This window comes from Protopterus annectens, chromosome 17.part0, assembly GCF_019279795.1.
Source record: "Protopterus annectens isolate FY-2018-M chromosome 17.part0, PAN1.0, whole genome shotgun sequence".
Classification (NCBI taxonomy): domain Eukaryota; kingdom Metazoa; phylum Chordata; order Ceratodontiformes; family Protopteridae; genus Protopterus; species Protopterus annectens.
Window position 1 is genome coordinate 647,992,944 of NC_056751.1, and position 14,761 is coordinate 648,007,704.

A 14,761-nucleotide genomic window follows, 5' to 3' on the forward strand; every position below is an offset into this window, starting at 1 on the left:
AATAAATTCTAGTTTCTCGTTTTCAGCAACCAGTGCAAATATTTCACTGAGGGGGGAATAAGAAGGATCAGAGTGCAGATTTTGGTCAGTCTGATGAAGTAAACACAGCCATAACTGATATACAGACTTCTGGGCAAAGTAAAGAAGAAATGCAAATGTACAGTAGTTGAAGAACTGGTTACAACAGGAACATGCTGATTTCTGGATTAAAGATAAAATAAATTCCAATTAAAATAACATATCTAAAGTGCAGAGTCAAATTTCATCTTTTTTCTGAGAAAGACATATTGGGAGTGACCAGTGAGAGAAAAAAAAAAGGTAACGGTATGCATTTAGCATTCCAGAAATGCATGTTATGTAGGGTATGCCAGAAATGACAAGTCAAGTTAATTTGCAGAATAAAGAGTTTACAGTTACAGATCTGGCAAATTAATCTTTTGTGTTATTATTTTGTTAAGATCTTTGAATTATGGTAGTAAAGTGTTGCAGTGCATAAAATAATACATTGATATAGACAGAGGAAATAAACATTCACATGTATTATATGTTTTGCTATTTTACAGAGTGTAAAATTTAAATTCAGTGCTACATTTTAAAAGTGACAGTAAAGTAAAGTCAAAAGTGCTGATCCCATGGGAGAAAACAGTGCAGCATAAATACAGTGTCATTAAAGCCAGAGGTTCAGGTCTAGTAATAAATGTGTATACTGTATGAAGAAACTTCACATACTTGTATAAAGGACAGACAAGTGAAGTTCCAGAATCAGATCAGTTCAACTCAATAATAAATGTGTATATGTAAATGGTTCAAAATTGTATATATTTCATGCAGAAACTGCAGTTTTCTAATTACACCAGAGATACAGACTTGCGTACCTGTTATCAGTTATCAGACCACAGTGAGTTGAATTACAGACAGTACTGTATGCTATAACACAGTATGGTAAAGATCAGTATAACATTCTTAGTAACAGTTTATGCAGTTACAGTTCTTACTATTTATCCAAGAAAATGTAGACAGTAATGAAAAATCACTGTGGCATTCAGTAGTACTGAAAGTATTAAATGATGTCTGCATAAAGAAATGATTGATGTCCTGAGAGTCACAGAGTAAACACAGAAAGTACAACAGTCATGATTAATTGTATAAAGGTGCAGAAATGTAAAAGATGTAAAATATTAATTCAGTGTAAGATTACTACTTTAGTTTCATTTGAGGTTATGACAGGGAAAAACAATGCCACTGAGGTTTCTGTTTGATATAAATGAAGTTACATACTTTCCATTTCACTATAGTACATTAACAGTTCAGTTACAGATTTGTAAGAATGTACTTATTAGTAGCACTGGTTTAATTCACGACAGTATATTATTGGTTTGCTTACAGATATGCAAGAGTTTATTAGCAGCAAATGTTTAATAATTGCTAAAGCTGTAGATGTTATGTTAAGTACCCAACACTGCTTTTTTCTGCTTTGCAGATATTGTTTAATAATGTCCTGGCTAATTTTCCAGTTTTAATTTAAATACGGTCAAGATCAGCCACCAAACCTTGCACAAGAGACGGAAAAGGGGAAATTTGGAAAGCCTAAGCATAAAAGGGACACAGGAAAGGACACTTGGACATTAAAGCAGCCCTTCTGATACCTCAGCAATGACTGGGACAATGTAGTCTAAGGCCTAAACTTGACAAGAGCTGTGGTGCACAATTTGGCTACATACAGAAAATGTGTTTCAGTTACTTCTTGTTTAAAGGTGTTTCAGGTCTATAGTAGTTCATCAAAATGCCATTTCAGTGAACACCTAATCAGAGAAATAAATTCAGTGAAAATAGTTTCAGCGATTCGCTGAATTTACCAAGTGCAAGAAAATACTTGCCCTAAAGCACAACAGACTGGCATCTAAGCAAATCGAACCCCACCCACCCCCCCCAACTATATACACCAACTCAGAGGTCGCACTACAGTGGAGAAAAAGGGCAAAGTTGTGTAATTCGTTTATGGTTTTATCTGTGCTCTTATAATATGGACAAAAAAGGTATTCCTTTACTAATAGATTAGTCTCCAGAATATAACCTTGTCAAATTTCAATTTATGCTTTTATCCATGTTCAGGTAATACTAAAAGAAAAGGTATTCTTTTAGTAGTACTTTATTTAATTTCCAGAATGCAGTCATACACATCTATTTTAAATGTTTAGTATAAAAAATATGTATCACTCTAATGTAAACTCCAGTCAAGGTTCAGAATATGACATTCATACTCAAGTTATGTGCTCAGTATAGTACATTTCAGTCAGACTTCAGAATATAATATTCATACTCAGTAATACATTTCTAACAGCATTAGACAGTTTACAACATGAAATTACACCACACTTCACATTATTCAGTCATTAGTTTTAAGGGTAAAGCACCAGAATTATTTGTAACAGGCTTATTAAAATAAATTATCTAAAGAATAAGTAGTAATAGTTACTTAAATATATTCAAGGCATAACAGGGCAGACTCAATTTAACTAATTTAAAGAATACAGTGCACTTTCCATAATTATTGTACATTAGACAATGTTAAACAAAACTAACAGTATGCAAAGCTATAGATCTGAAATACAGAAAGCATAGGTTTTAGTAAAGGTACTTCTGCTATTATAGCATGTCAATATTTACAGGATATTTAAGAAAGACACATTTTAATGGCATACATCTATTACACCACACAAAAATTAAAAAATAAGCAAATAAGCAGAATTATTAGGAACAGATTTAGATGAAAATTTCCAAGCACAAGTTAATACATTATATGGTAATTATGCTTCAAAACCAGGTATAACAGATTAAAGAATTGCCCAGTTAGTTAAGAGACTTCAATGCAAACAGACCAGAAATTCTCACGTGACACCTACTGGTCAGAATTGAAACTGCAAGTTTATTTACCAGATGAAGAAAACTTAGATTAGCTCCAGTGATCATTATAGTAGCTTTCACATACTATATTAATAAATTTATAAAACAATTATGGACGTAAATCCCATCTCAGTAATTTCAGAAACAATTGTTACAGTATAAATTCTATATAAATACAGTTAGTAAAAAAAAAAAAGATCTTGCACAAGCCTGGAAATGCAAGGTTAGGCCTGTGTCATTTTACATTTCATATTTTAAAGTAAATACAGTGTTCAGGAGGAGTTATTAGGTCAGACATCATTTAAATATACAAAATGACGTATTTTCTTTGCAGAAGTCTGGAAATGCAACCAAACTAAACAGGCTTTCACAGTTTATGTACAGTTTTGGTAAATATCAGTGAAAATAACCTTCAGTCAAAAATAACGAGAACAGAATGTGCAGTACTTTGAGAATAAACAGATCTTGCAAGGCTTGGAAAGCCAGGTGAAAGAGGTGTGTAGAACATTACAGAGTATTAGTATTATTAGGAAATACATCAATTGAGTCAGATATGCAGAAAGTCTTTGCAGTACAGAAGTCTTAAGAGTACAGAAATCAGGTCAGATATTTAGTATTCTAGAATAGTACTGATTCTACTCAGAAGGAAAACACTGATTCTGTTCATATTATTCAGAAGAGTCAGAATATACAAGCAGAACCTTAGCACTGTTAATGTTGTATCATTCAAATATTGTTGAAATCTAGCTTCATTGTACATAATAAAACATTCTTAACCAAACTACAGTTTGCAGACTTTATTGCGAAAGCTACAAGAAGATTTGGCCCACAAGAGAGAGACTGGCACCTATTCAACACAGTTCTGGGTGATTAACAGATAAAGACATTCATTCCAGTCTCATTCTAGTTACTTCCTGTTCATTCCACTATACTACAGTCTTATCAATTTTTACAACTTCATCTAAGTGTTCTGCTGTCCCTGACTTCATTTCCCCTAGTGCTTGTTATACTTCTTCTAGGATGAGGTCTTTATCCACTTTCACTGTAGTCTGTGTATGGGGGCAGTGCAGCTGCTGTGTACTTTGAAGTACTCCTTCCATCTGCTTTTGATGTCCTGGGGACTGGTAAGCAAGCTGTTGCTGGCATCCCTTATGAAGGTTTTCTGACTATCTTTCTTTTTCTTGCAACCAGATTGAGATTTTTTCTGCTGTCTGCCAAGTCATTTTCCAGAAGCTGGTACAATTTCCCAAGATGCCTTGTTCTTTGCCACTGTGACTGCTTTCTCACCCTCTTTGCTAGCCAACCAGCATTCATCAGCCTAGTCCATCTTTTCTATCTCTTACTTCTTCATACACTCCTTTCTTTTGATAATATCTTGGAATTCTGCATTTCACCACCAGCTTTCCTTATTTATCTTACTTCTATACCTAGCTCAACCACATAGCCGATAGTCCTTACTGAAGCGACTCTGAGATACTGCCATTCTTATTCAGCAAGAAGAGGAAATAAGTGAAGTTGAAATTCTACACCCCAAAGCATTTCCTGGATGTCAGCATGTCAGTGATATAAGGTGGCTATCTTCCCTCACAAATCTTATTTCTTATCCTGCTTACCACTAATGGTGATATCTGAGAACAGAACACAAAATGTTCTCTGTATAAAGTGGATTTGTAACTAGGATACTTAATCACAAGGGACCTACTAACCTAGCTTTCTAGACACTAGGTCAACCTGGAATGAAATGGAACCTTGAAAAGGAGACCAAAGGAAGCCTAAAGACTAATGAGTGGATACACACCTCAACCATGTAGGGACCTCAGGACAAAAGGAAAAGAGGGGTAGAGAGTGGTAATTACTGTAACAATAGACATATGCAAAACTCTTAAAATTATGATACGTTTCCAAGATAATTCGATGATATTCGCCATACTGTTCATCACTGCAGCAGTGACACCTTCTTGGGAAGATTCTCTAAGATTAAAATCTTGGGGAGGTTGGGCTTGAGAAGGAGTGGATTGCAAAATGCCCTCTAAAATAGCTGTGGCTAGCCCTACATTGCCCTGGGGAAAACACCCAGGTTTTGGTGTTTTGAAAAAGTGTGACATGGTGACCATACAGCTGCTTCTAGATTGAGTAATGATCCCACTTAGAAAGTGGTGTCTGTAGCATCTCTAGTAGAATATAACCTCACTTCACATGGGATAGTCCTGCAATGGAATGAATAGAAGGAGATGGAACGAGTTTATCCATTTCGAACAGTTTGTTATAAAACAAGACTGCCCCTCCCCACCATGTACAACCATCACAAGGACTCAAATAACGGGTATCTGTTCTTTCCTGTTTTTTTGAAATAATATCTCAGTTGCCTGGTCACATTTAGGGAATGCAAGATTCTTTCACATTTGCTTTTATGGGTATGGTAAAAATGGTGTTGTGAATGGTCTGACTTAAGGATACTTCAGTCCCTAGTCCAAACAAAACGTATATCGGCTCCAAGGAGCAGCTGTGTAAAACAGAAATCCAAGAAAAAACAAACTGCTGTTCCTCCACAGAGAGAGACTCTTATAATTCCAGAATGAGTATCAACACCTAACATTTTAATACAAGTAAAATCCTGCACAAGTTAACAAAATAATAAACTCACAGTATAATAGCAGAATGTCTCTGTCTTCAACCAACAGAAGGATAAGCACTTTCGGCAATGCCTTCTTCAGATCCTATAAAGTAAGGGTTAATGCAAAGTACGACTTTGTTCTTGCAGAAGATGACAAACTGATCTTTTCACACAAGGGGTTGTAGTTCTGAAATTCTCCTGACAGGACAGACTCGAGAACAGCAGCATCTGTTTCAAAAGGAGGCTTTCTGCCTCACACTGTCCAGTCATACTCCCAGGAATGAGGCTTGTTACCACTCCCAGAAATGAGGCTGGTTACCTGGGGTAGAACTATAATTTTGCAGGGTTCAGAGGAAGCCCCAGAGTACTGAAGCATCAAAGGGTAAACTGCAGGGCTTCAGAGTCTTCTCAAGAGTTGCTGCCTTTATTAGGCAGTCATTCAAGAGCAGGCAAATGTGAATCCCTATGAATATGCAAAAGACAATTATTGGAGCCAAGCACTTTGATTAATGTACTGCACCCACAGTATTTGCAAAGGACAAATAGGTGAATTAGAAGTGGGATCCCTATGCTTTGAACTCAAGGTATTGCCTGCCAACCTTGGCTTTGAGTATGTGGAGGTAAGCATCACTCAAATCCATATTAACAAGGAGGCCTGGCAATGAGGAGTGCTAGGGAAACGTGCATGGAGGGTTAACACTTCCAACTGTGGAACCTTTAGCACCTTTTTTACCTTTGACAGATCTAAGACTGGCCTCCACGAGCTTTCTTTTCTTCAAACCAAGAACAGATCTGAGAACAATGGTTTGCACTCCTCTGGTTGTGGCACTTTGCCTTGCTAAAATACATCTAATAACAATGTGTCTGCTTTTGGGCCAGTAATGGGATTTTATTTATGAAATATAATCTGCACCTTTGGGCTAAGATTTCCATTTCTCAGATACATTTTGAGATTTTCCCAATCTTTCATAAAAAGGCAGAGCAATTCTCCCACTTTTTGGTAGGTGGGCAAGTTAAAGGGATGAGGTGGGTTTTGGCATGGGGATGATCTCTGATTAATTACAGCTCTTCTCTCTTGGGGTCTCTGCACTGACAGCCTTCAGGCTTGCCTTTTTGGTCTTGCTATTTTTCATGTAGGAGGCTCTCTTTCCCTTAATCTGCCTTCCTTTGTTCTGCCTCCAGGGAAAAGAATATTTTACTTATTTATTTTTTGTACAATAACTTCTACTACAGATGTGGACATGGTAGTAACACAACTGTTTTACTGACTACGCAAGTCTTGCCCTTCTTGTCTGTTTAAATGCCTGTTCTGCAGGGAGCCTAAAAAGTAAGTCCTTCTCAAGCAGGGTATTGTGTAGCTGAGTTCTAAAATGTCAGGTACTTAGTCCTAAGTCAAGTATGTATCCATATATTATTGACCTTGCAGCAGGATACAATGAAAGCATGATGGTTGCATTTAATGGAGTGCTTTGCTACCTGGGAGGACAGGCTGCACAAATCTAGCACTGAGTATCTCAGGGATTTCTCTGATCCCTCCTTAGCTTTACTTTATAAACGAGACTGGAGTGTCTCCTGGTATTTGAACATGTAAGCTTGGCAAATAACCAAAAGGGCCAAGATGGCAGAAGTGCAGAGTTTTGTCTCAAAGCTGTCAACTATACTTTTTCTGTAAGAAGAATGTGAATTTTTGTTTGGATCCCTAGTATAACTTTTGAGGCTATTTATGGAACCCACAGCTGGATCAGCAATAGGAATTTTATAAAGATACATTGGAATTCACAATCCTACAGAAATTGTCTACTTTTGTGAACAAGGGTGTGGTCTGACTCCAAAGATGCACTATTAAATGCATCCACCAACACTTCTATCATTTGAGGTACTACTAAGAGCTTTTGCTCTGACTCAGGTAAGCCCGGGAGGTCTTTGCATCATTTCTGGGCCTCTGAGAATTCCTTAAGATTCCCATTTGAAATGGGCCTTTATTCCATTAATGGCATCACCAAACTGGAAATCCTCTGGTGGACAGACAGAAGATAAGGTGTACTCATTGTATGACTAAAATGGGAGGAGAAGACACTTGGTACAGGTAGACCAAGTTCATACACCTGATTCACAGGAATCTGATTAATTCAAGAGGATCCCCTTTCTCTTAACAATAAGGATCTGAATCCCTCATTTCTGTTCTGAAGATGGCTGCAGGCTCTTAAGAAAGAGAAAACTCATGATGACAGACAGCCTGGGAAGCAGGAGGGATGAAGGCCCACTCACCTCATGTTGAAGCAAGATGGTAGATTTCCACTCCCTGGACACCTTGGGCCTGGATTTTGGACTGGCTCTCTGAGCTGAGGTACCCATACACAGTCCTTGTGCACTAGTACTGCCCTCAGAAATCAAGATACAGGTGTTACAACCAGATGCCTGTGAAGAAACATCTGGATTGACCAGTGACTATAGATTTTTAACTTGGCAGGACATGTTGTTTACGCAAGTAGCAGCCTTGTAGCAAGAAGTGTCAGAGGACTTGGACCAGTGTGTATTTATCAGAGTTGTGGACTGCAAAAGAATATTACTGGAGCCAAAGCTTTCAAATCAGGGAGGTTTTCAGCTTTGTACTGGATATTGTTGACACCCCTTATATATCCCTTTCAAGGAAACTTCTGTTTCATGCTTTGTAGGGCACCTGTGGTAGGGCTTGGCAGAGTTCAAGGAAACACTGGTTAAGACGCACTACCTCCTGTGGTTGAAGTACTCTTGGAAAGTCTTAACACCCCTCTTAATAACCTTCTGATGGAAGAGTGTATAATGAGGTCAGTTAAAGATGTGGTTCTTAGGCCCCAAACAGTAAACATTCAAATGAAAGTGTGTGTGAAGTCCACTTCCTATAAATAATACACCTACAAACTAACTTCTGACATCTATACCAGATACCCCAAAAAATACAAAAAAAGACATAAGCATGCATAAAATAATCACACACACAAGAGAGTCTCTCCAAGGGTGTAGTTATCTAAAACCTTTGGAAGCCATGCCAAACAGAGAAGACTAATGCATATTGGACCAACATTCATCAATCTGCATTCATACTGCAGCAAGTAAAAAGTAATAACTAATGATGGTATGAGAAGAAATCCATTTTATATTACTGATGTTCTGGTGCCCAGGTAGAAGGATATTCAACCTGCAAACTCTCAAAATCAGACCAAATGTTAGGTCTTTCTGTGATAAATGTCCCACACACATTTCTAGTTACCTTCCTGTACAAATTTTCTGCTAGTATAATAATCCTATACATATCCTTTAATGGACTTCTGAACTGTACAATTTGGCCCATCTATGTACAAATAGTAAACAAAGCCTAAAGTCAAAGAAGAATATCCTTCCACTTTCGTGCACAAGTCTGCAGAATGGTATTAAAGGTGAAAATACAAAACAAGAAAAGTCCAGTGCCAGAAGGAAGTTAATTTTAATGACCATGTAAGCATCCAAGGTAAATTCCAGCTAAAAAACATAATTCCAGTCAGAATCCTCTATAAAACTTCAGATGATGGGAAATTCTAAAAAAAAGAACGGAAGATGTACACATTGGTGAACACTCACTGTGACATACTAGCGCAGGGAGCAAAATTCTGAAATGTAGTTCATGTAATTATTCATCAGATAATCTGGTGGTTGTTAGTTCCACACATTTCAACAGAGTTGATAGAACCAACTGCCAGCTGCTCAACTGTAGCCATCTCAGACACTTTCTCAGGTGCAGAGTTCGATACAGGAACTTGGGATACAAATTACAAACTGTACACCAATGGAACTGGTAGGCATAACTACTTATCTCATGCCCTACTAAATATTTTAATTTCTGATTTACAGTCATAAGATGTATGCCTTCTCCCCAAAAATTATTTTAATTTTACACAGATTTCAGTTAGAATTCCTGATGCTGCAGAGATAGAAATAAGTCTTGCAGAGAATGGCATTAAATATATAGCTATCAGTATGTCGGCAAAGTAAACAAGAATGTATAAATCGGATCATTTGTCTAGATGAAAATGACAACAAACTTCATTCCTTACCTCGTCTGATGGTCTGCGTCGCAGGCAGTTTGAGTTGAATTTATTTACATGTAGAACATGAATGGCACATTTAATGCTGAGATGGTGAAGCTGGCTTGTAACTTTCAGAAACAAAAGGTCATTCTGAAACAGAATTACATGACTTACTAAGAGAATGTAAAATAATGGAAAAATATAAACAATGACCGTAATAACATATACATATTACTATTACATAAATACATGCACTTACCATAGGATGTGAACATTTGTATTCAAGCGTTCCTTCCCAAGCATTTAAAATCATGGAAGAGGGCTAAAAAGTGGCACACTTATTTTTCACAGTTGAAGGTCTTTATATAATTGGTGGTCCAGTATATTTGCATAGGTTAAGTTTAACTATTCAACTACCTATAAATTATTAAACAATAAAGAGGAACAGGGCTAAGTCTGAGGGCCAATATCTTAGCTGGTTTAACACCTTTGGGCCTTATGGATATGGACAATATATGATCAAGGTGAAATTACTTGAGCATCAGTAGCCCACAGAAAACATAACAGTGAATGCTTTCCTCCATAGGAGATCATTGCCAGTGCTTTCTACTGTTTCTGATTGTGCACCAGCAATGATTCACTTTCTAGGGAGATTTTTCCCTTCTTTGAGTTGACATGATTGTTGTAAGTTTGTTTGGTCATGATAGAACCATAACGAGTAAATATCAAATCAAATCATATCATAGCAAAACAAAAACAAGAAAATCTAAAGGTATTACTGCTTAATGCTAGGCGTCTAAACAAAAAACTCCACTTCCTAGAAGCTCTCTTTACACTAGAGAATGCCAACGTCTGTGCGGTCACTGAGACATGGTTTAAGGCTGCAGAGAGCACACCAACAACGCTAGGTTATAGTGCCTTCCACGCATTTAAGTCAGCTACTTCACAGGCAGGGACTAAAGGTGGATGTGTCTCTATTTATTTATTTATTTTGCATTTGTTAACTGGGGGTGTCTGACTGAGCTGAAAAGGCCCCTTTTCAGCAGAGGCCCGGGGAGAAAAGCTCCACAAAGAAAAATACAGACACATTTAGTTATTTAGACATGGTCAGTATACACAAAAATTACAAGAAAAATGTTTTTACAGTGGCATGCGGCACATAAACAGTTATAGTGGAGAGAACAAACAAAAAAATATTAATTTTAAAAATAAAGGTAATTAATAGATTTGTGGTGTACAGTTGAAATTTGGAACATAGGTAGAATACATACATAGTACACAGGTACAGTACATACATTGTAGATTAGCCACTGCTTGTGAGTAAGATTGAAAACTATTATCAAGTGCTCTAGATTTAGTATGTATATGTTATCTGCTTTCACTGGCCTGTGAAGCAATCATGGCATTGCCAACTTTGCTTGAGATGTTGCCTGATGAGGTCTTTAAAGGAGGATTTGGATGATGTGTTTTGAATGCTAGTAGGGACAGAGTTCCATTTTTTAGCCACTGAACTACTATATAGTGCATCTCCAAAGCTACTGTAGCTGTTGGTGACTTCTAGTAGTAGTTTGCTTGATGATCTAAAAGGCCTTTTGGCTGAGTGATGCTGTACTAAGTTTTTGAGGGCAGGACACTTATTGGGGAGGTAATAGATAGAATGACAGAGGCAGAGCTGATTGTAGGTTAGGAGGTTGGGCAGTTCAAGCCAGTGGAGCTGTCTCAAAGCAGTACAGTGATGAGTTCTATATCGGCGGTTTGCAGCAAAGTGGGCAATTTTGTTATAGCAGGCTTCCATTTTGCTTAGTTCAGTTTTGCTGAGATTAGTCAGAATGGGAGATGCATCGAGTATGGTGGATAGAAGTTGGGAGCGAGCAATGGCTGATCTTGTGTTGTTGGTAAGAAATGGTTTGATACGGTAGAGTGACCCCAGTTTGGCATGTACTTTTTTAATAGTTAAGTTGAGATGACTATCAAATTTTAGGTGCGAGTCTATGGTTATTCCCAATAGCTTAGCCTGTACCACTGGAGCAATTGGAGTAGCATTTGTGGAGTAGATAGTGAATTGATTGTTAGTGTTTTTGTTAGAACTGGTTATAATAGTAGGGGCGTGGCCAAGGATGAACACAGGATAGCAGCAGATTTTCCGCTCCACCAATTTCACTGCACTGACAGGAAATAATTACTTAAACAATTAATTTATGAAGTAATTTTCTTTCTAAATATGTTTGTTTTATCTATTTCTTGAACTATATCTAAAAAAGAAAGGAAATTTTAATAATATTCCTGTCAGAAATCACCTTGGAAATTTTCCTGTCAGTTTCTCTGTTTGAAATGAGTTCCAGTAAGACAAATTCTCAAGACTCCAGCATCAAGAAAGAACTTCAGTCTCTGATATCTACAATCAGGCAACTTACTGCTAAGATGGATAAACTGGATACTAAAATTGATACCTTCATAGAAAAAACTACAAAACAAATAGACTTGTTACATATAGACTTGCAACAACAGAAGTTCCAGATTACAGGCATAGAAGAGACTGTAAATGACATGGAAAATAGAATCCAAGAAGAGGAAATCAACATTGAGTTTTTGCTGAAACAAAATACACATCTACAAACAAAGCTTGATGACCTGGAAAATAGATCTAGGTGCAATAACATTAGGATTTTTGGACTGCCAGAAAATATTGAAGGTAACAATATTACTTCTTTTTTAACAACATGGCTCCCTAAAACTTTAGACTTACCAGAAGCATTCTCTTTTGGTATCGAAAGAGCCCATAGATCTATAGCTAATACTAACTCTAACAAAAAGTATCCTAGATCAGTTATAGTTAGATTTCTATCATCTTTTGATAAGGAGATGGTTCTTAAATCTGCTTGGGCTAAAGCTCCTGTTAAAATTAATGAGACAACTGTGCATTTTGACAATGACTATTCTTCCTTGGTAATAACTAAAAGAAAAGTTTTTCTGCCATTAATAAGGGAGCTTAAAAAGCACAGTTTAAAACCTACCTTCTGTTTCCTGCCAAGCTAAAAATCTTCCTTCCTGATGGTTCTAAAATTTTTGATGACTTAGAGACTGCATTGCTGTTTATCAAAAAAAATAAGATTTTGGATAAAATAGAGGAAATGGAATGGGCTAGTCCTTCATTAAAGAGGTTGGCAACTGAAACTTCGTGGAGGACTTCAGAGAAGAAGAAGAAGAGACTAAAAAACAAATGACTTGTTCTATGTTTTTTTCTTTTTTTTTCTCTCTCTATTTTTCTTCATTATTAATCTTTTTAAATATAGTTACTGCATTTTCAGAAAGCCACAAATATTCTGAAAAAGATTTAATCAAAGTTATTTTCTGTGTGCAGAGAACTGTTTTGTTTCATAATCAGTCAAAATATCTGAGGAACTAATAACAAGCTATCATTCAATATGTTTCTCTTTCTGACAAAGAGAATTAAGGTTAGTAACTTGATACATTTTTTCTTTTTTCTTTTCTTCTTTTCTTTATTTTAAATAATGACATTCTATTTAGATTATGCAGTGGGTATGGGGTGGGGGAGGGCAGGGAGAGAAGTGTAATGAAAATATGATAAATGGAATAATAACTTATTTATTCCTTGTAAAAAAGTTTATATGTTGTTTAAATGCTATTGCTAATTATACTTCTTTGATTATATTGCTTATGCTTGTTTACAAATAATCTGTCATGCTTTAATTAATAACAATTAGAACTAAATAATAGTAAATAGTATGTTTCATTTCCATATTTATTAATATAAGCAGCAAGTAATATTCCATTGTAAATACTTTTTACAGCTTCCTTTTACATTTTTTTTATCTTTGCTTTTGCTCTCTTTTATTTTCTACTCTCTCTTTTTTTCTTTTCTCTGTTCTTTCTCTTTATTCTCTTTCATATTAATATATTGACATGCTTTTGAACATACAGGTACAGTAAATAATAAGATTTGTATAAAAATTGAATTGGGGCAAAAATATTGAGTTCTATTACATATTAATAACTTTGGGCTTAGTTTCACTTTCATAGAGGCTGTAATAACTTGTAAAATACTTTGCGAAGGTTTTGTTATGTTTAGCTTCATTTATACTGCTAAATGAATGTCAGTCACTTGTTTTTAACAAAATTCCTGCCAAAATGTTAAGGGAGACAATTTGGGATGTGGGTTACCTCGTGAACAGTGTCCTCAAGTTGTTTTAAAAGCTTCAACACTCAGAATTCACGCAGAGATGCTGAAAGCAGTCAATTTGAACTTTGATCCCAGAATTCACACTGACACATCGCAGATTCATGAAGAACACTCTACCAGGAAGTAGAACTGCTGCAAATGCGACTCTGCGATGGAAAATGAACTCTTTAACATTTAAATGTGAGTTATTTTATATAATTACTTAATTATTTATGTTATAATTTATAAAATATGTAAGTTATAATGATTTTAAATGATGCAGTTTCTCATAGTAAGCAAATGTGATATTTTAGAAGGCATAGAAAGTGAAACATTTATACAAGTGTTTTTGAAAGTTTACTTGACTGCATCATATTAATTTATGTTAAAAACTTATGATTTAAACATATACATTGCTATAATTAATTTGATTTATCTGATTGACAAGCATAAATAACTTTATGACTCTATTCTGGAAGAAGTTGTCATGTGATGTATTTTAAAGCAGCAGTTTAGATATACAAAATACAGATGGCTTTCTTTACAATAATGTAAGTGTTTCTGAGAATTTACATAACTATGCAGTATGATTTACAACAATTTCTATAAATATAATATTTTATTCTACTGACAATAATAAGTATGAGAAAAAAGCTCTGATACAAGTAATTTAAAGTCTTTTGGAAGCTGTTAACTGCATTTACATGACAGAAAATAGATAAATCTTAATATATGTAATGTCTGAACCATATTAGCCAAAGCTATTGATTTAAATGAACATTAGAACTTATTTTTACAAACTTTGAATAAATTAATATGTAAATATGCCCTCCCTTCTTTTTTTTTTTTCACTCTTTCTCCCTCCCTCATGTCTTTTATTTCTCTCTTCTTGGTTCCTAATATCAAGTTTATTTGAATGCTATTTGAATATAAATGTATTATATTAAATAGATGTATATAGTAGTATGCATAGTTTTTAAAAAAAAGTTTCTCTTAGTTTATATGATGCTGTTTTATCAA

General features: G+C 35.6%; 1 protein-coding gene across 1 annotated transcript in view; it reads right to left on the bottom strand.

Annotated features, from left to right (window-relative positions):
* The window catches only part of PPFIBP2 (PPFIA binding protein 2), a gene marked incomplete in the record, with an annotated part of 2,221,164 nt that overhangs the window by 118,759 nt on the left and 2,087,644 nt on the right, over positions 1-14,761 (bottom strand). The window contains 1 exon segment of the mRNA XM_044058974.1: positions 9,589-9,711. Within this exon segment, the coding sequence (XP_043914909.1) occupies positions 9,589-9,711 (123 nt within the window).